Source organism: Fundulus heteroclitus, unplaced genomic scaffold (genome assembly GCF_011125445.2).
Source record: "Fundulus heteroclitus isolate FHET01 unplaced genomic scaffold, MU-UCD_Fhet_4.1 scaffold_81, whole genome shotgun sequence".
Classification (NCBI taxonomy): domain Eukaryota; kingdom Metazoa; phylum Chordata; class Actinopteri; order Cyprinodontiformes; family Fundulidae; genus Fundulus; species Fundulus heteroclitus.
In genome coordinates this window covers 803,347-826,362 of record NW_023397263.1, presented here as the reverse complement: position 1 = coordinate 826,362, position 23,016 = coordinate 803,347, and the positions used below count along the sequence as shown (strand labels likewise).

At 40.1% G+C, this 23,016-nt stretch overlaps 1 protein-coding gene and 1 pseudogene across 1 annotated transcript; both read left to right on the top strand.

The window, feature by feature from the left end:
• The first annotated feature begins 2,047 nt into the window (after nt 1-2,047).
• LOC118562156 lies at nt 2,048-5,887 on the top strand (annotated as a pseudogene).
• Nucleotides 5,888-19,455: 13,568 nt separating this feature from the next.
• LOC118562145 (G2/M phase-specific E3 ubiquitin-protein ligase-like) lies at nt 19,456-22,556 on the top strand. The gene is made up of 5 exons (XM_036134400.1): nt 19,456-19,844; nt 19,975-20,153; nt 20,350-20,522; nt 22,002-22,216; nt 22,300-22,556. Exons 1-5 carry the CDS (start codon nt 19,694-19,696, stop codon nt 22,554-22,556), a joined length of 975 nt encoding a protein of 324 aa, XP_035990293.1. The 5' UTR covers nt 19,456-19,693.
• The last annotated feature ends 460 nt before the right edge of the window (nt 22,557-23,016 follow it).

Below are 23,016 nucleotides of genomic sequence, written 5' to 3'. Positions count from 1 at the left end.
TACTTTAACTTTGTGCACAAACCCAGCAACACAGCCAATAAAAGCAGAATCTGTTTTTGTCAGCAACACAGGTGCAGCAGAAGAAGCATGTGCAGGGGATGGAGCACGGATTGATTCGGAGCTAAATGTCCATTTCAGTGCTTTTATCAGATCCATGCCGAGTAATGCAGATCCTCCTTTAACTACATACAAAGAAGCAGAAGCAGCACCGTTGTCGTAAAGGGTAACTGTTGCTTCCAAACATCCTATTACAGGAATATCCTGCTTCAAGTAAGTGACTAGTTTCACCTGAGGTGCAGAGAGATGACACTCAGGAAAATGTCCGTTGTATAGAGTCTCTGGTATGATAGAAACTGACGATCCTGTATCAATCAGTAATCCACAATCAGCAGACTCACCCGACGCAGCTTCTTGCATTCGCCAAGTGATTTGTCGATCCACAGCGGTAACAGGTGTGCGCTGACTGCTGCGCAGTGCGCGTGTAGCTATTTTTAGAAACAGCTTGCCGTTTTTTTTCCTTGCGTTGAGCAGCAGTAGCTCCACTGAGGAGTTTGGACGACTGAGAAGCGTGTTCCACTTGACAGGCCAGCGAGATAGCGCTGTCCAGCGTTAACGAATATTCCAGTAAAAGCCTGTTTCTCACCTCCGGTGCATAAGCCTTCTCAGTCAGCTGATCCCGCAACATCTCGTCCTCCATGGTTCCATAAGCACATGTAATAGCCAACTCACGTAAAGCAGCCATGCATTGAAGCACAGTCTCATCCGCCCTCTGCATTCTCTGTCGGAATTGGTGTCTCGCCACAACAACGTTCACCTTCGGTGCAAACTTTAGTTCCAACGCAGTCATTGCGTCATTGTATGAAGTGCTGGCGTTAGGCAAGGTGTAAAATAAACGTTGTCCCTCGAAGCCAAGTGCATGAATTAGCAGAGCACGGCGTCTAGCATCGGACCAGGAGTTGCCAGTAGCATGAATAGCTGTTAAGTAGTTCTCAAACGTTTTCCGCCACATGGAAAATGGGACCACAGGTTTTCCACTGCAGGGCAGGAACGGTGCAGGCATGGGTACAGACGTCATCGTCGCCAATTGTTATGTTTGGAAGCCAGGACGAGGTAGAAGCTCACGTAGGCAAATAACTTTTAACAGATTTTATTTAGAACAGTAACATCATGTACATACTTTTCATTCCACTTCTTCTCTCCTTTCATTTTCTACTCGTGCACCATCTAGTAGTAGACACAACAGATACTCTGCTGCATGACACCATGGAGGCAGCAAGGTGGTGTGGCACCACAACATTTAAGGGGAAACTTTATGTTCACTGAGTCATCTCCATGGACAAGAAAGATCGCACAAGGTTCCAGGTGTCTGTCCGATCGCCTGGATCAAGAGGAGAATGAAGAGCTAAGGGAACCATTCGTGTTCCTTTTTACTTTGCAGGATGATTGTGGGGTGTTTTGCCAAAACAATTGTGGACAAAAGGCAAATGCAGGTGTTTGCTGCCTGTGAACCCTAACCCCTGCAAATACCATGTCATGGTCTGTGTATTTTGTACCTTGTTGTGCTTCTGTTTTATTTTGAAGTTCAGTGTCCTGTATTCTTGTGTGTTTTGTCCTGTGTTGTAGCCTGTTCTCTATGACTGGTATTTCTGTGTTTCTCCTGTTGTCTGTGAGTTCAGTTTGCCAGTAAAAACAACATTTATTGTTGACCTACCTGTCTCTACCAGCGTCTGCATTTGGGTCCAGTTCTCTGCAATTCCTGCTTTGGGACACCTTGTGGCAGCCGGCTGGTAAAATTGCCACAAATGGTTATTGGAAATATTATCAATAAAACATGATTATTTGAAAGTATTTAATAGGCATCTATAACACATCGTTTGCCCAAAAACAGCAACAGGAGTGCGGCAACGGCTGTGGCATTTTCGTGGCAGCGGAAGTGCTACTACTAGCTGCCGCTACTACCGGAAGTGCAATATTTAAAGTCTTTATGGCCTTTTTATTACCAGAGTCAGATTGTTTTTGCTTTTGCTAATATGGAACTTTGCTAAGAACAGAATCCGATTTATGAGGGGAAAATCAGATGAATCTTTTGAGCTGAAGTCACTAAACCAGTGCCGCTAAACCAATGCCACTACTAGCTGCCCACAGACATATATACGCCTCGTTTGGCGCAGGTTTGTACGTGGATGTCAGAAAGTAGTGAACGTCTTTTGTAGTGAACGTTGATTGGAGAAGATGGCTCATTCCTGTGCTGCGGGGAACCAGCACAGGAATGGTACCAACCATTTTACAGAACAAACCAGATCTAGTGGCATTTACTTTCACAGGTAAGAATGAAATAAATCCGTAAGATATTATTTGCCCGTGATAATATCATTTAACAAACAGAATTTGCTGACTTTGGGAGAAATACTGAGAATTCCCGCGCTTCATATCGACAAACCTTCGGACAAACCAGCTAGCAAGAAACAATATGTTTTTCAATTCATATGACTAAACTACTTAAATAATTTATACTTTGCAGGTTTCCCAAAGATAAAGCTTTAAGAAAGCAATAGGAAACAGTGGTAAGGAGAGAAGAATTTTCTGCTAGTCCTTCATCCGTGCTCTGCAGTGAGCATTTTAGAGTGGAGGACTTTGACAGGACTGGTCAGACCGTCAGGATCAGAGCTGAAGCTGTTCCGTCAGTCTTCTGTTTCTCTGCTCATCTGTGCAAGGTAGGTGTATGACTATGTTTTAGGTTACTATAATTCAATGCCATATTATCTGAAGGAAAAAAATAATGTATTTTGTAATAAACTACAAAATTATTTCTATATCTTTGGTTTTAGTCTGTGGCTACCAGGACGTCTCAGACCTCAATGAAGGCACAAGAGCTCCTGTCACTGGACTCTTACTATCTTGTCCAAGAGGCTGAGCCCATCACTGTGCCCAATCTTGTGAGTATTAATGACTGGCTATGCCTCACATCTGTGAATGTTATGATGTTGCTGTAGTTAATAGGAATTTTCTGCAAAATTACCAGAAAGACAGAAATTGCACATGGACAGATCTTGTTGTACACTTAAAAAAAAAGTATTTTTCCAGATCCCTGTTTAATTCAAAACAGTAATTATTTAAATATAGAGTTTTCCTTGTTTAGGTCCTTAGTGAAAACATGTATGTCTGTCAACATCAAATTGACAACCAAACAAAAGGACACACAGGCTTATTAGTTATTATGAATAAAACAAAAGCACACCTGAATGAAAGATACACACTTCATTAAAGGACACATTGTTAAATGTTATACTTTTGGTATAGCTCCAAATAATGAAGTTAAAATAATTTCTTAATGTAAATATAAGTATCATGGCCAGACAATTTTTCATTGCATCTGTATCACAAAAGTTGTCACAAAAGTGAAATTACAAAAGTGATTTTACTTTTGTGACAACACCGATGCATTACATTTAAGCATGTCTGTATTTAATTATAAATTAAGTAAAAATGTGGGGCAATTAAGAACACACTGTAATAATGAAAATGTGCTAAACATCACTTTTTTTATCTATTTTTGTACTAGGACCACTCCTATGCTCTGCCTTCATCCAATGACGACCTGAGGGCCAGACTGAGGGAAGCCTTGGACAGGGTGGAGAGTCTGTAAAGAGAGAGAAGGAATGCCAAGGACAGAGAGAGAAGGGCAAAGAGCACTGTGAGTGGTCTTCTGGAAGATCTCAGAGAGAAGAAAATCATAAACGAGGAGTTGAAAGAGCAGCTTGATACATACTCAGGTAGAATGAAAAAAAAAAAACGTGTAAAATAAACTTTATTAATGCCTTCCTTTTTAAGACTTCCTAAAGATTTCAATGGTTCTTAGTCATTTCTGTCTTTTAAATACATTTCGGATCTTCCAGTGCACCGTCTATCCAGACAGAGCCATTATTACTATACAGACCAGAGGGAGTTTGCTATCACTCTCCACTTACATGGTCCCAAGGCTTCCAACTATCTTAGAGAGACTCTTAATATGAACCTCCCCCATCCGCACATGTTGCAAAGGTATCATTTGAGTTATATGAAAACCTTTTTTAATGTTAATCTGAATATTACTTTATTCTGTTTTGGGTGAGTAGTGAAAGGTTTGCACACCTACATCTGATATTTTTTAACATCAACCATTTCTACTTCCAGTAAGTGGAGATCCAAAAATATTATGACTATCAAAAAATATATTGTCTTTAATTTCAATACTTTTTATAGCTTTAGTTTACCACATCTGTCTCAAGGCACTTGGCACAAAAAGTAATTTCAGTCTAATTATCCAGGTTCCAAATCACAGTTCCTATATTCCTACTGTACAATGACACGTGAATCTGCATATTCTTATCTCTGAACAAGGTGGATGAGCTCTGTGGATGCCAGGCCTGGCTTTAACATGGTGATGCTGGAGATGTTAAAGAGAAGACGAGAAGAAGATCCAGATAAATATGGTCGTGTGTGTCTGATGTTGGATGCCATGGCCATTAAAAAACATGTCCAGTACAACCCGCATACCCAGAGAATGTCTGGATTTGTTGACATGGGGGATGGTCTGAATGAAAATGATGTTGCAACTGAGGCTCTTGTTTTTCTGGTGGATGGCCTACAAGGCCACTGGAAGACCCTGATAGCCTACTACCTCAACAAGTGCCTGTTGCCAGAGACTCGGGAGGTTCTTCGTGTTCATGCCTTGGAGGAACTTCATAAGTACGGCATAAAAGTGGTATGTGTAACAATGGATGGGCATGCCTCCAATATCAGCATGTGCAATCTACTTGGCTGCCACCTCAAGGGAAACCCAGCAGAGCCCTTGAAAACCTTCTTTCCACATCCGGTAAGAAGGTGTTTGATGATGGATGCTTGCCACATGCTGAAACTGGCTCGAAATATGCTACAGACTTACAGTCCATTAACCAGCTCCAGTGGCCAGATCAATTGGAAGTACATTATTAATCTGAATGATGTCCAAAGCAAAGATGGATTGCACACTGTCAACAGGGTTACTGACAAACATGTGAATTTTGATTCACATGTTTGTCAGGGTCTATTCTTTTATATATTATTTTCTATATCTATTCTTTTCTATAAAGTTTCAGCAGGATATGTGTTTAGAGAAAAAAAACACTGCAGCCTGTGTTCTTGCCTGTTGTATGTAATCCCAACAGAAGTGTTCAAAAGAAATTTCATCACGGTAACATTATAGAATCTTTGTGATTGAAACAGTGTTTGTGTTCACTTTATAGGTTCAAAAATGGTCTTTCAGCCCTTCAGTTCTTGACTGCACTACAGCAACACCCTGCTTTGCTGACCCCTGTCCTGTGCCACATTGAAAAGCGACTCACTTGCTTTGAGCTAGAGAGACTTTTCAAACCTACGCTCAGCCCTTCCAGGAGCAACAGGAGATTAAAGGAAAATCAAACCTTGGCCTATTGGGCAGACTCTCTCCTCGATTGTGAAGGTTTGCTCAGTTTTTTTTAACCTATCTGGAATACCACATTACTCTTGTACACCTGAACACCTTTATTTATTTGCAGAAAGTGAGACTGCTGCGTCTGTGGAAAACATTTTGATGTTTGCGACTGGCCTGACGTCACTTTCTCCCTCTGGCTTCGAACCATCGCCACGGATCGAGTTCCTGGATGACTCTCCATTCCCAATGGCAAACACATGTGCAAACTTGCTGAAACTACCACTCCTGGAATCATACAGTTTGTTTAAGTCACAAATGGACTTTGGAATTGAAAATAGCCCAGGATTTGGTTGCTTATAAATCAGAACTGGATATCTGCTAGAGCTTAGACTCTAAAAACTTGTTCTTTGTTATTAATGCACCTAAAAGCCAGTTGCTTTTGTTAAAAAAAAAATCTAAAATGTTGTGTTTGAGGATAGCTTTTTCCCTTAGGAAGCATTTTGACAATTTTTCTTTAAACAAATTTTTCTTTTATTTCACACTTTAAAAATTGAATCTGTTGCTGACAAATTGTAAACGTGTTCCAGACATTTTTTGTAAATGTTTCACCAGCATTACAATAAAGCTTCCTTCAATTCATAGCTGAGCAATTTCTTTTAGTTTCAGATACAGTTCAGTTGAAGACTGGCAGTATTCTGGTTTCTGTAAATGATTGTGCTCCATGGCAAGATCCAAGTATTCCTGCATGTATGGGTCCCCACAAGGACCGCGGAACCGGTAGGGCCGGTAGGGCCGCGGCCCTACCTACTTTTGATGATCAAACATGTAAAATAATATATATAAATAAAATTAAATTATTCAATAACTATTTTTTTATTTTTTCAAAAAAGCTATCAATAGCTATTTTTTCAAATGCACAGTAGTCTATGGCAGCGGCACCATTCTCCAATGAGAAAGCGTTAAATCATCCCATCTAAAAATGTATTGGCTGATTGTGTCATGTGATGTAAACAAAAGTTTTCCCACCTCTGCGCTGCTTAGGAGTCCGCAACTTCATTTGCTTCGTTAGCTTAGTTAGCGTGCTGCTTTGGAGTCCGCTACTTTGTTTGCGTCGTTTGCTTAGTTAGCTTTAAGGTTTTACTTTACTAAAAATGAAACGCAAAAAAATAACAGATTTTTTTGGCACAATGCCAAAAGTTAAGGGAACTGCAGCAGGTGCCGTCACTTCACTTGACGCTGACCGTGAACCCCCTGGGGAAACTTTAGAAGACAGGTCTGCTGCTCCACCTTGCTGTTTTGCCGCTGTAATACCAGCCAGTGACAGCCCTGGATGTAACGCTACTGCGTCGGCTGCCCCAATGTGCCACACTGTGTCTGGTGCGTTTCATTTAGCCAGCAATTAATTCTCCATTCGGTGTTCATCTGCCTTGGCTCCGGCTAACACTGACCACTTTGCTTATTCTGTCACTCACTGACTGTTATTGCTGCTTCTCCAGGAAACCATTTGCCGCCTTCTGCCCTGCCCATAGACTCCTCCATTGCTCCAGAGCTCTCAGCTTCCACCTCTGCTCCTTCTACAAGCCTGACAAGTCCACTGCTCCAGTGACTGTTGCAGGGATCTGACAAAGTCTCACCAACCAGACGACCCAGCAATTCTGTCGGGTACAAGATGTGTACAAGGTGCAACACAGAAAAGCCGGTTTGTTCAACCACAGTGGTTTAAAGACTTCCAGTGGCTAACATTGTGTCTAACGCTTGCAAAAATGTTTTGCACTCAGTGTCGCCTTTGGACTATTAAAGGACTGGGTTCGGGGTTAAGCAAAACTAATGAACATGCTTTCTCTGTGCTTGGATTCCAAAACTGGGAAACATGAAAGTAGCAAATATCATAGAGAGGCCGTGGCTTACTACAACATGTATACTTCCCAAGAGCAGTCTATTGTGTCCCAGCTTGACACCCAGCTAAAAGTTAAACAACAGCGACGACGTGACATGCTAGTAAAGGAGATAACGTCCATCATTTATCTCATGGGTCAGGGCATGGCACTAGATGGTAATGATCCAAAAAACAACAATCTTTACAAGTTGTTGGAATTACGGGCACAGGATTGTCCTGAAATTTACCAGTGGTTAGCCGACAGAAACTACATGAGCCATGACATAATCAATGAACTGATTAATTCAGTTTCTCGCTCGGTACTGTCTCAGGTTATTTCACCTATTCGTGGGGAGTTTTATGCAATATTAGCAGACGAAACTAGAGAGATTTCAAACAAAGAGCAGCTAGTGGTTCTGTTCCGCTGGGTTGACGACAATTATGTCCCTCACAAGGATTTTATTGGCCTATTTGACTTACCTCAGGCTGACGCTTCCACCATTCTCACTGCACTAAACGACATTCTTGTCCGCTGCAACATTTTGCCCAGTATGTGCCATGGACAGGCATATGATGGGGCTGCAAGTATGTCTGGACATTTGAATGGACTTGCAGCAAGCTTTAACACTAGAACTCCCAAGGCAGTCATTTTGACTGTTTTCAGATTTTGAAGTGTAATAACTTTTTTTACATGAGTCTTACAATATTCATGCTAGCTGACTTTTCCTGTATCTGTATGTCCTTTATTTCCATATTGTTTTTTAAATAAAATAAAAAACCAAATAAAAAATATCGTTACTTTTACCTTTGTCTCCCACACCCGTCATTTTGACGGCTCCGTTAGTTACATTGTATTTTTTTTCCCGCGGTTGAAACACAACGGGATGTTGCCTAGCAACCAGCATTCTAGCTAGCGCACCAAAGACCCGCTGGTGTGCGGCAAACCCTCCTCAGAGGAGGAGCCGCTTTTATTTAGGCAAAGAAAACGGTGTTAGGTGTGTCAACACTGTACAAAAAACCGCTCACATGATACCTGTCACAAGTGCAAAAAGGTGGTGTGCAGGAAATGCACGGGGGATATCATTTTGACATGCAAAAAATGTGTTTGATCTGTTTTCTAATCTTGTAAATATATCGTTTTGTGTAGTTCCACTTGTAGTTTAGTTTCATTAAATATTTAGATTTTTAATGTGTTCATTACAGTTTAGAACCATTTATTGTTTTCAATTGTAAATAGTGATGTCATTTCTTGTAACTTTTTTTGGTACCATGGTGTGTAATTTTATTTAGTTTTATTTATAGTCTAATCTATTATTGCCACATTGCATTTTCCGAATTTATGTAAATAAATAAACATTTTAATTATAAACTTTTCTTGCAAACATTTTTTATTTAGAGTGTTATTTTCAGCACCATTTACAATCGTATATTGTGTTAAAAATATGTTTTGGACCTCATTTTTAGGTCTACATATCCACAGTGGGCTTATAAAGCCCACTAGAACCATTACAGTTGATGACGTCATCACCAATCCCGCATTCCATTGGTCAGAATGTCACCCGTCAAATTGACTGCCAGTGGGAGTTCTAGTAGTATCAGAATTCTGGGAGTCCTAGTGTTAAATGGGACAATCCTGCAGCCATTTATGTGCATTGCTTTGCGCATTGTCTTAATTTATGTTTGCAAGATACTGGGAAAAAATGTAAAATCATCAGAGATGCACTGGATTTCGTGCAAGAAGTTGCACATGTTGTGAGACAATCCCCCAAACAAAACAACAAGTTTCAAGTGTTAAAAAATGAAATGGCCCCGAGCAACATTAACCTACGCACTCTCTGCCCAACGAGATGGACGGTGCGCACAGGTGCAGTGAAATCTGTCCTCGACAACTACGCTGTACTTTCCACTCTGATGACTGAAATAAATGAAGAATCATACAGCGATGCCGGTAGGAAAGCTGGGGGAATCTTGGCAGCGCTGGACAAATTCAGCACATTCTTTGGCCTGCATCTGGCGCTGATGTGTTTTTCTCCCACTGAACAACTGTCTAGGACCTTACAGACTGTAAACATATCATTACAGGATGCACAAAAAGCTGTGGCTGTGACAAGAAACTTCATTCAAAGAAAGAGGTCGGATCACGTTTTTGAGGAGTTTTACAGAAAAGTTGTGGAAGACTCGCAAGACCTCACAGACGCCCCAGTGTTGCCTAGGCAACAGAAACGGCATGCTAAACTGGATACAGGAAGAGAGCCTGCGCACACATTCCAGAACCCAGTGGATTATTATAGGAAACAATACTTCTGGATCTGCTTGATGGTGAATTGGAGCGGCGTTTTGAGCAGAGAGACTTGCATGTGGCAGCTGCTCTGGAGCACATGATTGTGTCTGCAGCTGAAAGGGAGACGATCCCTTTCCCGTCGTCCATAGTGGGTCTCTACAAGAGTGATTTTGACATTGACACTCTTCATGCACAGCTGGACATGCTGCCAGATGTGATTGAGACTTCTGGGATTGAGGGAGGCCCAACCAGGGCCGGCGATTGCTATAGGCGAGCTAGGCAATTGCCTAGGGCGACAAATGTGTTGGGGGCGCCCTCTAGCGTCGCCCTTAGGCTTACTTCCCATTAATCATAGAATTAGAAAAAAAAGCGAATTAAACCGGTTATGAAGCGTACATCAGTTTGACTTAACCTTACGTATATATATAGCAAAATATGAACAAATAAATATACCACCAAATTTTTTTATTTTCTTTTTCACATTTAAGAGAAAATCGGAAAAGATTCTGATCACTTTTCAAGCACCCTCCAACCCAGAAGTCGTGACGTCAGAACAGGAGCGTTCATCTCAACATGGCGGATTACTGCACTACATGCGATAGCCAAAACGAGAAATCTGAAAGCGAAATTTCGACTTCAACCGAGCGATTCCTCCCAGGAGACCATTCTGATGTATCGGAGGAAGAATATTTGTGTCTGGAGCCTCACATGTTCGACCCAGACATTTCAGATGAAGAGAAGGCAGCGGACAAACAGCAGCGAGTCGGACAAGGAGTGGAGATTAGATGAATGGTAGGACAATTTTTTTCTTTCAACTACACAGATCAAATATTTTTTTGTATGTTGACATAATTTTCTTTTAGGCACCATAGATATTTAATGAGTAAAATGCCGGTGTTGTGCGAAATTCAGTTCCCCTGTGAAAATCTACCCCCCCCCCCACACCTTTGTCGGGAGCGCGCATTGCAGCCGTTTTCACGGCGCTTATAATTGATTTTTCGGTAAAACAACGCATATAATCATATCAAGGTTGTAACATTAGTTTAATCGGCAGCTGTCTACAAAATTATAAATTAAAAATAAATAAACGAGGTCTTCTTGCGCTGTTTTGTGATATTTTAAACGCCAAGATAATCGGTCTTTTGTCACTTTTATTTAGCCGAAGTGACACGTGAATTTCTCCACTGTGAGATCAATAAAGTCTATCTTATCTTAAATAAAGAGATGAGGACAAAATGTATCACTAAAATGAATGAGCATTTATTCACAACTAAAAATGAATTTATGCCATGGCCTAGTTAGGCCCAATGATGAGGTGCTACTTATCATAAAGAATCACTTGACAACATTTTAAAAACAGTATCTGTACATTAATATTTGGCCTACCTACATACTAGCATAACAAAAGTCAAAAATAATTTATCAAATATATACACTGAGTAATATTGAGGCCTAAATATTTCCTGAAATGTAAATCAATTTCCAACTTACCATAAATGCATTAATAGTGAATTTAGCAAATCAGTTATGGTGTGTAATTCATATACAAATATACAATTAATCAATCTTATTTTTTAGGTGTTCCTGTTCTCACTGACAATAATGGATTCTGCGAGAGAGTGCATCTGTTGCCAGGAAATCGGCTTGGTTGTTGCTAAGATTGAAGAAGCCAGAGAGGATATGGATGGAGAAATCCCTGACACAGACCATCCTGGCATGGAAGTGGTGTGTCTAAATGCTTGGACATCGCAGGTTGCTTGGTCCCAATACAAGCAACAGCATAGGCTTATAGCCTATAGACAATTTGTGAGATGGTGTTGGGACTATTTAGGCAAAGATACCAGGGCTGTGATACCCTCGTGTGCAGACAGCTGGATAAGGGCCCACTTCCCACCCCCAGGACATGAAGATGACTTTACCTTTAGAGGTCACCTGTTGGCAGTTAAAAAAAATACCCAAGCTGAAAGAATAAAATCTAAAACATGCATGTAAACAAAATTGTTGTGGTTATTATGTAATATAAGCAATTACTAATAAAATTATTTCATGGTCTTTTTGAAAATCGACTGAATGAGGGATTGATGGCATCATCTTTTGTTGGTTTCACAAATGAACTTGTCAGTGATGGGGGCTCTTATGCTGCATCAACCTGCTTAGTTTTTATTTTCTCCAGCTCTGCTAGCAGCATCTAAACAAAAAGCAGCAGTGGGTAAAATTTCTCATAACATTTTTTTTTGATTGCTGGGGTGCATTTACACACAAGTGAATAAACAGATATAGGAAAGTAAAAGACAAAGAGTTAAGCAACTAGTATAGCAGTGGTCATTCCTGACAAAGATTATTTCAAAAAGAACATCTAATTATCTCAGTATATATGCAGCAGAATTATGTGCTATATTATTAGCTTGAGAATGGGTGGAGGATACTAATATAAATAAAATATTTTGTAGTGATTATCTGCATTGAGTATTCAAAAGGGATGTACAAATAATCATCAAAATCCAGTTTATTAGTTATACTTTACCTAAGTGTCCTTACAGATGGTTAAGTGTTTTTGCACAGTCCTAACTTTGAGTGTGTAATAAATTATTCAAAATAATAAAAAAAGAAAAGGTTCTGAAACCTATTCTGGTATTTGTTGTCTATGCATCACTCCATGCTAAGTTACAGTTTTTTCTGAATGCTTAAACACAACCCTTGATTCTTATAGCACAATTTCTAAAACTATTAATACTTATCGCAAATCCACTCACTGAGTTCACAAAACTAAAAGAACAAACACTGCTTTGCACTCAATTTGCAATTTTGTAACACACACTTTGCACAACTGTAGGCACAATTCCCCGCACAGCACTCTTTGTGGAACAGTAAACACAATTCAATGAAGCACTAAACAGATGCTGAAAACAGTACTGGTATTTCGCACGGCAAAAGTGGTGGTGGGGGGGGGCGCAAAACTCAATCTCACCTAGGGCAACCAAAGGGCTAGAACCGGCCCTGGGCCCAACAATAGCCTCAGTAGCATCGGCAATGAATGCCACTCCTGTGGGAAAAAATCTTCTGCCAGAGGTGCATAAACTATTAAAGTTATTCTACACCATCCCTGTGACCACAGCAAGTGCTGAGAGGTGTTTCTCGTCCCTCCGTCGCATCAAGACTTATCTGAGGTCAACGATGACCCAGAAAAGACTCAATAGCTTGATGTGCGCCCACACACACATGGGGATCTTTTGACCAGCGTGGATGCTTTGAAGATAGCCAGGGACTTCATCAACCATAATGACAGACGGAGGCACTTTTTCGGGAACATTTAGAGCAGGGGTGAGTTTGACTTTTCTTTTAAAGTATTTTTATTCTGTAAATATTGTGTTAGCTGTAATAAAAGTATTGTAAGTGGAAATAAATACGGGGAGTGTGTGCTGGAACGTCAGAAAAAAAGTTGAATAAAAATTCGGTGCCGATTTTAATTATAACATGGCAGACACAATTATCATGCTCAGGGACCACAGCCTACGAGAAAGCAATAAATTCTGGTGTCTAAAAATGGATTGGCTTGATGACCTGGGGTGTGTGAAGGATTAGGGAACCAAATATTTGAGCTAGTGTTTACTCCTTGTCAATTTGTAAAACTTAAATTAGTTGGAAATTGTATTTTTTGAATATCAGCAAGCCATACAGTATTTGGTGTGACAATTTAATTCAGGATTCTGGCTTCCGGAGCTTTGTTAGACTAACTTACAGTCTGTAAAATTAGGTTATAATACAAACAGTAGTACTGAGGCATTTAAAGAAAGACATGGAGATAATAAAACAGTACATACAGACAAAAAAATTAAGCATAGCATCACATAATACTGTTTATTCCCTGGAAAATGGTATAGTTTCATGCTCACTTTGCATTCTTGGAAATTTAATATGTTTAGACCGGCCACTGATGATTGAAATCACCAAAAACTTGTAGACAGACGTTTAAAAATTGAGTTCAAACATTTAATCTCATGAATTTGGGCTTTCACTGCCATCTGCTGTCATATGAGAGTAACTACAACTTGACGACCATAAGCTCTTCATATTTATTTTGTCATTTTAAACATGAAACTACCAAAGCACAAGCCAAGTAGTAGAACTAAATGTTGAAAAGAAATAAAAGCTAAATAAAATAAACCAGGTCACTTAATAAAGCTGCATTTTCTGTATGCTTTGTATTTATATTCACATAATATTTTCAGAATTAATAAAAACATTTCTGTTGAATATTTCATTTATCTTCTGCACCAAGGGCATAAGTAGGGAGAACAAGCAGAATGAGTTTTTTGTAATATCAGACTTTATTATTGAACTAAGCAGGATTTAGACAGGATCAGAAAGGAAGGTGCATCTTCTTTCTCCCTTTCCCCAACGATCAGGAATCTCCTGGTTGTGTCTGGTGCTGCAGTGCTCTTATTGGGTAAAACACCTTTAAATCTAGTGGCTGAGCATATAAAAGACAACCTCCTGATAATATAATATGCAAAAAACGCCACCAAACGTTATTAACTCCACCGCACGTATTTTACGCGAGCACGCGTTTTTTACGTCAGCGCGCGTTCTGGCTGGAAACGCGCGGTGACGTAAAAAACGCGCGCTCGCGTAAAATACCGGTTGGAACTGCGCGTTATTGTACGGGTGATAATTGGCCCTTTCAGCTTGCCATATTAATGTGTATGCGGTTGCGCGCGTGCGTATGTGATGGGTAGTGGTATTGTGAGTATTGCCTGATGGGCCCGACCAATTTGAAATGCGTTCCGCGGTCCCTGGGTCCCCACATGGAGGTGTTGTCAGGTGAGTCTCGGGAAAGGGATCCAGTTCAGTCTGTACAATTTTAAATCCACAATCTCTCGAGCCAAACCTATAAACAGAAGATATGAGTTATTTGAATTTATGATAAATGGAAAATAAATGCCATTACCAAACTTATTACCTGTGTGGTAAGTAATAGAGCTCATTGGGTACTCCTCCTGGACATGATGCTGTTCTGGAGGGGCGTATCCTGTGACTGTTCCACAGTCTCACACACTCATTTAGGTCCCTCTGAATAACGTCACCAAAGCAATATCTGAGCAGACACTGATGCTTGTGACTCCCGTTGAAGTATCCGGCATCTCTAAGGTCTGCAAATAGCTCCATCCAGAACCGAGACCTATGTAAATAGATAAAATTGTGTTGTGATTCTAAGCACATCCATGTTTGAATTGTTACTCCTAATTAAAATACTCTATGAAGACCACTTGCCTTCCTTTTCTGAATATGGACCACCAGGACTCAATCCTCTGGTTGGTTGTGGATGAGCCATACATGTGGCTGGCTGTTCCAGAGTAGTAGTCATTGTGATGGTGGCGTAGGGTGCACTGAATTGCAGCCATAGTCCCATTCTCCGTCCCGCAATCAGTTCTTAGTCTCATTGGGATGACACCGAGGTTCCCAACACATGACAGGAAATAGTGAGCGATCAAAGCTGGGTCATTATTTGTTGATCCACATATAAGCCCCAGTACTTTACGAGAAAAGCCATTGATACACCCTGAAATTGCCAAACCGAATGGCTTGAGTTTATCATAACCATCCACATGCCACATATAGTTCGGTCCCATAGAGTGGTAGGTTCTCCTTATAAACCTTCTGCGTGCTCTCCATTCGCATCCTTGACGATTGAGCTCCCGTAGCAAATTCATTACATGATTCCTCTTCACTCGCAGATTGTACTTTTGTTTAAGTACCTGCCACATCGGGCGGTATCCAAACAGCTGTCCGGGTCCACGGAGCTCCCGTCTTATTGCTCTAATTATTACGTTTGTTGAACAGAAATCCTTTCTGCGATAAAAGCCGGCATCATTCAGTTTGCTTTTCAGAGACCTCAAGCTGATGTGCACACCATGTAAACATGACATCATGTCTACGATTATAGCGTAAGAGTGACCCTCGTTAAAATAACGTATGCACTGCTGCAGCATATCCAGTTCTTCGGTCCGTTCTGTGGAATTTAAAAACTCCAAGGACCGACCACAAGAAAAACAAAAACGAGTTAATCTGCTCACATGAGTCCCGCAAAACGGGCAAAACGCAACTCGACTGGCGTCCGTCTTGGTTCATCATGAAGGCTCCCGTTATCACTTCCGGGAAAACTTCGAATATCGTCCATCCCTTTCTGTTTGGTTTTGTCATTTGTAAATGTGTTTTCTGAAATGTAAAAGTGTTTAAAAGATGTGTTCAGAGTAGTGAAAGACAGACAGAATCTTTTACATTGCCATGAGCCAGGTTGTCGGGTTTATACTGAATACAATGAAATGGTAATGTAAAGTCTGTCTCCTTTGGAATTTTAGTGGTGTCCCCTATTTCTTTATAGAGTATAACAATACGAGATGGTGCCTAAACATTGCTATTTTTTATTTAGAAAGCATAATTAGGCATAATTAGGGTTCAACATAATAATAGTGCTATTTAATTATTTCTACTTTTGGAAATAGGATAAAGTACAAACAGAGGAACACATTGGTTTGATTTTACATAGATTTCCACACAGTCCATAAGTAAATTAGTACAAATATTAGTGTCCGGTAAAAATGCTTGAATCTGGCTGTTTATTTTGGAGATTATTACATTACGGATAAGATAGTGTTATATCTTATTTTAATAATTGTTAAAAGCGATTTTATATTTGAATAAACTTAGGCTCATGCTTAGTGTTGTGATTGTAGATGATGCCACCAAAAATGAAAAGAGACATAAGGAGCTATTTTAACACTCAGACAGTAAGTATCATAGGATGATATAAAAGGTTGTGTTACATTTAATCCTTTAATACTAAAAACACACTTGTATAATAGTAACATTATATGATTATAGGAAACACAGATATCCAGTAATAATGATGCAGGGCAGCTTGGAGGTGAAGCAGCTGGCCCTTCAGTGCTTCAGGTGATGTCTAATTTATTTTAATTACAAATTAAGGAGCAGCTTTTTATTTATATACAATATATATAGTGCTTATAAAATTTGTATTAATGTAGCAAAAAATACTGCTTTTCTCTTTAAACGAAATGTCCCCTGATGCTCATGTCAAGTATAAAAAAATAGGGGCATGCATACTGCGTAGGACCAATGACATCAAACCAATGAAACTTGAGACCAGTAGTGTCCCTACCAAAGTTGAAATCAAACCTACGCCCATGGATAGACCCCATGTGAAATAATTTATTACCTTGACTAGAAACAATGTTGAGGTCAGGATAATTTTGTCCTTTATGTTATTAAATATGTTGCACTGTGGAATTCTGCTAATTCTGGTTTGACTTTTTGTCACAGATTGCCAAAATGGACAGAGGAAGTCAAAGACAAGTGTAAGTAACAAATATACAGTTTATAGATTGTTGACAGCTTTCTAAGATGTACTGCTCCATTTACTTAATCTTTATCTTCCCTTTTAACAGTCCTGAAGAAATGCGAGAGTTGCTTCGGCAAATGCAGCGCACTACGGCTCTGCTGCTGGACAGAATGGAACACACTCCATCTGCTCCACCACAGTCCAGCTTACCTGCTACAACAACAGCAGTCCAGCCTTCTCCCACTGTCTTCCAAAGACTTTCCTCCCGAATGCCATCTTCATCACGGCTGCAGCATGCATCACCCTATAACACCCCACCCGCTGAATCAAGCCATACCACGCCTGGTCCATCTTGTCATATCCCACCTGCCCCAGCTTCTCACTTCCAAGCTGTTACACCTCGGCACACCGTTTATCAGCCCCGTTCTGACAACGTTCAGGCCCACTTGTCAAGGCTGTTTCGGCCTCATCATGGAGGAGTAGCCAGTGGGGTTAGGAAGAGGAAGCGGGAGACCCCCTGGTCACACACCTTCATTTGTTTGCCTGAGACACAATCAAATGTTATGCCCACAATGGAAGAGTCTCGCTACTATACATCTTGTGGATTGGGGAAAAAAAATGTATTTTTCCCACACAATGAAGGAGACCATTCTTTCGTCAGTGAGCATCTCCTCTCTGCGTTCCCACCTCTTAGAGATGCTGGTGGGTTTGTCCTGGCCCGTGGCACCAGGGGAAAGATGTTAGAGGAGCTTCCCATACCACCATTGGGATACAGCCTGAATTATGTAAGGTCGGCTTCAACAAGGGCTCCCTTGTATATAATTCCTCTCCAGCAAAGCCTTACTCTGATGCCACCGCCAGTTGATGATGTAGGTCTCAACCATTACCAAAACGTGTGCCTGTTTTTTATTGTATGGACATTCAACTTGTTTTTTTTTTTTTTTTATACAATGTGCTTAGGCCCCAAAAGTGATGGAAAGGTGTCTCTCCTGCCAGTCCTTAATCCCTCTTTGTGACTTAGCTGACCATATCCAAGAATGGTAAAAATGACAATTAATTTTTCCAAAACATAGAGCATTACAATTAGAAGATAACTGGTAATTGTGCAAATGATAAACTGTTCATTAGAGTAATACAGTTTAACGGACTCTTTAACTTTCCTTTGGTTTTCTTCTTTCTACAGTACACAAGAGGAATCAAGAAATGACACGTATGGCCCATGCTCATGTCAAAATCTTGAAGAATAACGTTTAAGTTAAACTATTTTTTCTTAGTGACCCATACTGTTTTTGCGGGTGTGGGTTTCACAGAGAAGACTTGGATGAGGACCTAGCCATGGCTATCCAACAGTCTTTGCAGGTCAGTTAATGTTTGTAAAACAAGCATTAAAAATTGCCACTACTGTCCTGATAATCCAATCTTTTCTATAATACTTTAATTATTTTTTTCCTACCTTTTCAGCACCAAATGTCACCTGTGCAACAGTAAGTGTTTATTGGGTTAACTTTAGTAACAGACACAAGGACAAAATGCTTTTTTAAATGTTAATCTGTTTTGTTATTTTTGCAGGCTGTCAATAACTGTTATTGAGGATGAGGTTGAAGCAGCTTCCGCTTTGATGAAGTAAGTATCCTGATCCTGACGTGTTAAGTCTTGGTTATTACTTATTTCACCTTTGGAATAAATTAAGTATTTTTGAATTTGAGTTTAATTGAATTTGAATTATATTTTTGTATTTATGTCTTTCTGTATTTTCTTTGCTGTTTCCAAAAGGTTTTTTCAAATTCTCTTTTTATTTTTGCAATACAACTCAATAATATCAAAATTCTTAATTTCAGTCGATACAATATAATTACAATATAGAAATAAACAGCATAAAAGTGGGCACTTCTGCTAGTCTTTCGGAGGCTTCTATGCTGTTTTGATATAAACAGCAAAGAAGCCTCCGAAAGACTAGCAGAAGTGCCCATTACAGATAAGTGAACAAACTTATGACAACTGTTTTGCCATGTTTATAAAATTCCTCCAATATACCCTTTTAGAAATATTTCCTTCAATTGTTTGTAAGTGTTTGGTTTTCTCATTAACTTTCTGTAATGCTAACATTACAGTAAGGTGTTCAAACCCAATATCTATCACTTTTCTGATCATTGTATGCTTTAATTCTACTTTTTATAATATTGTGTTTTCTTGTAGTCACAATGAGTACTCAGAGCAGCACCTTGCTGTTGAGGTTGAAGCTGTTGGGGCACCTCAGGGTGTTACAAGGTATGTAATTTGACGGAAATATATTCTGAGTATTATGTTAACATCCTTAAAGCTACAAATATCTGGTATTATAGTGCTCAGCAGCACGTCTGGGAGCAGGACACGGTGGAAGTGTTAGAACTTGTCACCGAAAATGAAGGAACAAGCCAGTAAGTTTTATGCACAGTTGAATTTATTCCAAATATTAATAGATGTTTTTTGATTGACTTACCCATCTCATTAGTTTTTATCAGATACCTTTGCCGAGATGACCCTTGTATTGTATATTCTCCACACCTCAAAATAAAAATTAATTTAAGATTTGTTTCAAACAGGTCTCCCGATTTAAAGACGGTGCTTGAAAGTTTAGAACAAGGTGTTCAGAGAGGGTCAGCCCCCATCCACAACTGCATAAATGTGTGCCGCGAGTTCCTACTGGAAGGTTCTTTTAGAGCTTTTCGAAGAGCACACTTCAATCCCCTTCATCATTTAAATATAATGTTTGTTGATGGCGAGGGACAGAGTGAGGGGGCTGTGGACGACGGTGGTCCCAGCCGCGAATTCCTGCGACTCCTAGTTGCAGCACTACGAGATAGCCGCTACTTTGAAGGGCCAGAGGGCAGCAAAAATCTGTCACTGGTACACCGGGGTAGGTAGCAATTAATAACTGTTTAAACATGAAGTTCTTAGGCTGTAGGAGCCATTAGGTGTTTCATTTATTCTGGCAGCATTACTTTGATGATAAGACATTTTTGTTTTTTGATTTGTCTATGTTGCAGGCGTAGAGTTTGGTGACTATAAAATCATTGGCCAAATGCTGTCCCTGGCCCTTCTCCAAGGAGGAGTACGGCCCTCTTTTTTATCTCAAAGGCTGTATACGCAGCTATGTCGGCAACAAACAGGCCCAGTCTCATTGGAGGAGGTTGGCGATTGGGAACTGCGTCAGCACCTTGATAAAGTGGGTTACACAATTTTTGTGTACACACACACACACACATATATCTATATCTCTCTCTCTCTCTGTATATATATATATATATATATATATATATATATATATATATATATATATATATATATATATATATGTGTGTGTGTGTGTGTGTGTATTGATATGTATATGTGTGTGTGTGTTTGTGTTTTCATTAACACAGATAAAGGCTGCAGAAACCTTTGATGAAGCCCAGCGTGCTGTTGGGGAAGCCTGGCCGGCACTATGTACCCTGGGCTGTGCAATGTCTCTCCTAAACATGGAGAGCCGGCAGGCTCTTATTGAGGAGGCAGCAAGGGCCCATGTTGAGGGGCGCGTTAAACCTGCACTGGACCAGTAAGTAGAATCCCATGTACTGAATATTTTGTGTCAACAGAGATCCACTGTTAAAAAGTATTGGCTTGTCTTTGTTGTTGGTATTTTTGACTAGTACTCGTTATACAGTGGTGTGCATACAGACTAGGTTGTATGCACACCATACTCCTTTGTGGGGGAGTGGTCTAGTGGTTAGAGCAGCGCACTTGCATACAGAGAAGGATGCAAGTACCCAGTTCAATCCCCAGTGACGGCACTCTGGGTCCCTGAGCAAGACCATTAACCCCCTGATTGCTCCCCGGGCGCCGCACATGGCAGCCCACTGTTCCCCAAGGGGATGGGTTAAATGCAGAGCTGAATTTCTCCATTGTGAGATCAATAAAGTAACTATTATTATTATTATTATTATTATTATTAGGTTGTCAACAGACAATTAATGTGCAATAAAAATGTCTTAATGTTTGGCTAGGGACACAATACATTGAAGTTATTAATTGTGGCATTTACGTGTTCTTTAGACTAGATCTTTCAACCTATATTCTGCCACAGTTCTGTTTTAGGCTGATATGTTAGCACTAAGGATTAAACAGACTTTTGACTTTCCCTGTTCATGTCTGAAGGGTGTGTGTGGGGAAGGGAGACGTCAGCTCTCTAGACTTAGACTGTCATGTTGCGTCTTAAATATGCATACTGTATTTAATAAACCAAATCAGATCAGAACATGGCTGGCTCTGCTTCTGCAGTAGGAGTAGAGAAAGTAAAATCTGTGCTGTGTGTTTATTCTATAACAATAACTTAGCTGGCAGCAAAATCTGTGGTATTGTTCTGAAGAAAAATTTAACCCTGGAGATTTTTGCCAATTTACAAAAAACTATTCAAACCTCTAAATGTAAGCTCTGTGAGGAAAACTTTGGACCATATAGATTGGCTCGGCCCCACCCTGTGCCGTCCCACTGCAGTCCCTGCGTGAACAGAGGTGGTTTATTTTAATTTATTTGTATCAACAGCAGTAGAATAGAATGGTGTCGACAGGCAGGAATAGGGTAGCACCAGTGTAAAAGGGGCTAAGGATGGTTAAAACCTTTAGCAGATGTTCTCCGTCCTGTTTCTCCAACGTCTGGATGAGTAGCAGGAGACAGATTCAGCTCTCAGTCTGCCTTTATCTGTTTGACCTGTGCTTTCTTGACCCATGCTGACTGGAGTGATAATACATTTTTCCTCACAACTTCTCTATACGCAATTGGGCTGTGTTACATAAATCGCCCCCAGTGAATGGTAATGCATCAAGCTTTAAAGCCCCAGACTTTGGTTAAACCACGGAAACCAATGCCTTGTATTTAAATATTGGGTGTTTTAATGGAAAGTGAAGTATTGTTAATGTTTATGTCCAAATATGCCTGGGGTTTGAAATATACTTATGGGCCAGTCTTTACAGTTAAATTGTTGTGCAAACCAATTTTTAATAGCTTTTATACATGTCAAAATATTCTTTCCTGACAGGCTCATTGAGGGATTGGATTGCCTCAAGGTCGCTGAGGCAATGAGGGCCCACCCTGACATCCTTCGCCCCATCTTTGTTTCTGGACATGCCCAGCTCACAGTCCAGAGCATGATGACCCTTTTTGAGACAGTCTTCTCTCCACCTGGCAGCAATGCCCGGAGAAGGGAAAATCTGACACTCACCTTTTGGAGGGACTGGCTTATTGAAGTTGGCGGTATGTTGGGATATACATAATTACTTGGTTATAAACAAACTTTCAACAAAAGTAATCAAAAATTGTTTTTTTTTTCTTCTTAGATGGTTCAAGAGCAGTCACCCTTCAAAAAATATTGATTTTCGTTTCTGGAGTGGAACAAATCCCTCCACTTGGCTTCCCCCACAAGCCTCAAATTGAGTTTCTACACACCCCTCTCGAAGATGGTTCCCGGCGGCGCTATCCGGAAGCCAACACGTGCAGCGTTATTTTGAGGCTTCCGATTCATGAGACGTTTGACGACTTTGTAGATTACATGGAGTCAAGCATTTTGCAGTCTCCAACTTTTGATTTTGTTTAGTGTGTGTGTGTGTGTGTGTGTGTGTTTCTTTAATTTTGAAGTTTGCCTTATAGGCCAAAGTATATCATTTGTTCAAAAATAAAGTTAAAAGATTTGTTCAGAAAATCAGGCTCTGACTTTTTCTAAAATGGTATTAAAGGTAAATTCTAACAATATTACCGTGACATTCTCCTACCTATGTTGTTGTCCCTCCAGCGTATCCTAGGTCAATAGTATTATCAGTTTTTAAAGGATCAAAGTGGGGATACATTACTATAAAACCATCGAACAGGAAGCAACAAAACATAGTGGCATGTTCAGCCCCAATCGTCATCATTGCGTCCCACGAGATTATTCTGTTAAAAGTGTGTCACTAGTGAACAAGCTAGTTTGGCCAAGCCTCAAATTAGAATGGGAGAGAGTTGGAAATGTGAGCAATAAGCATTACTTGCTCTTTTCTTTTGACATAATTTAACTTATG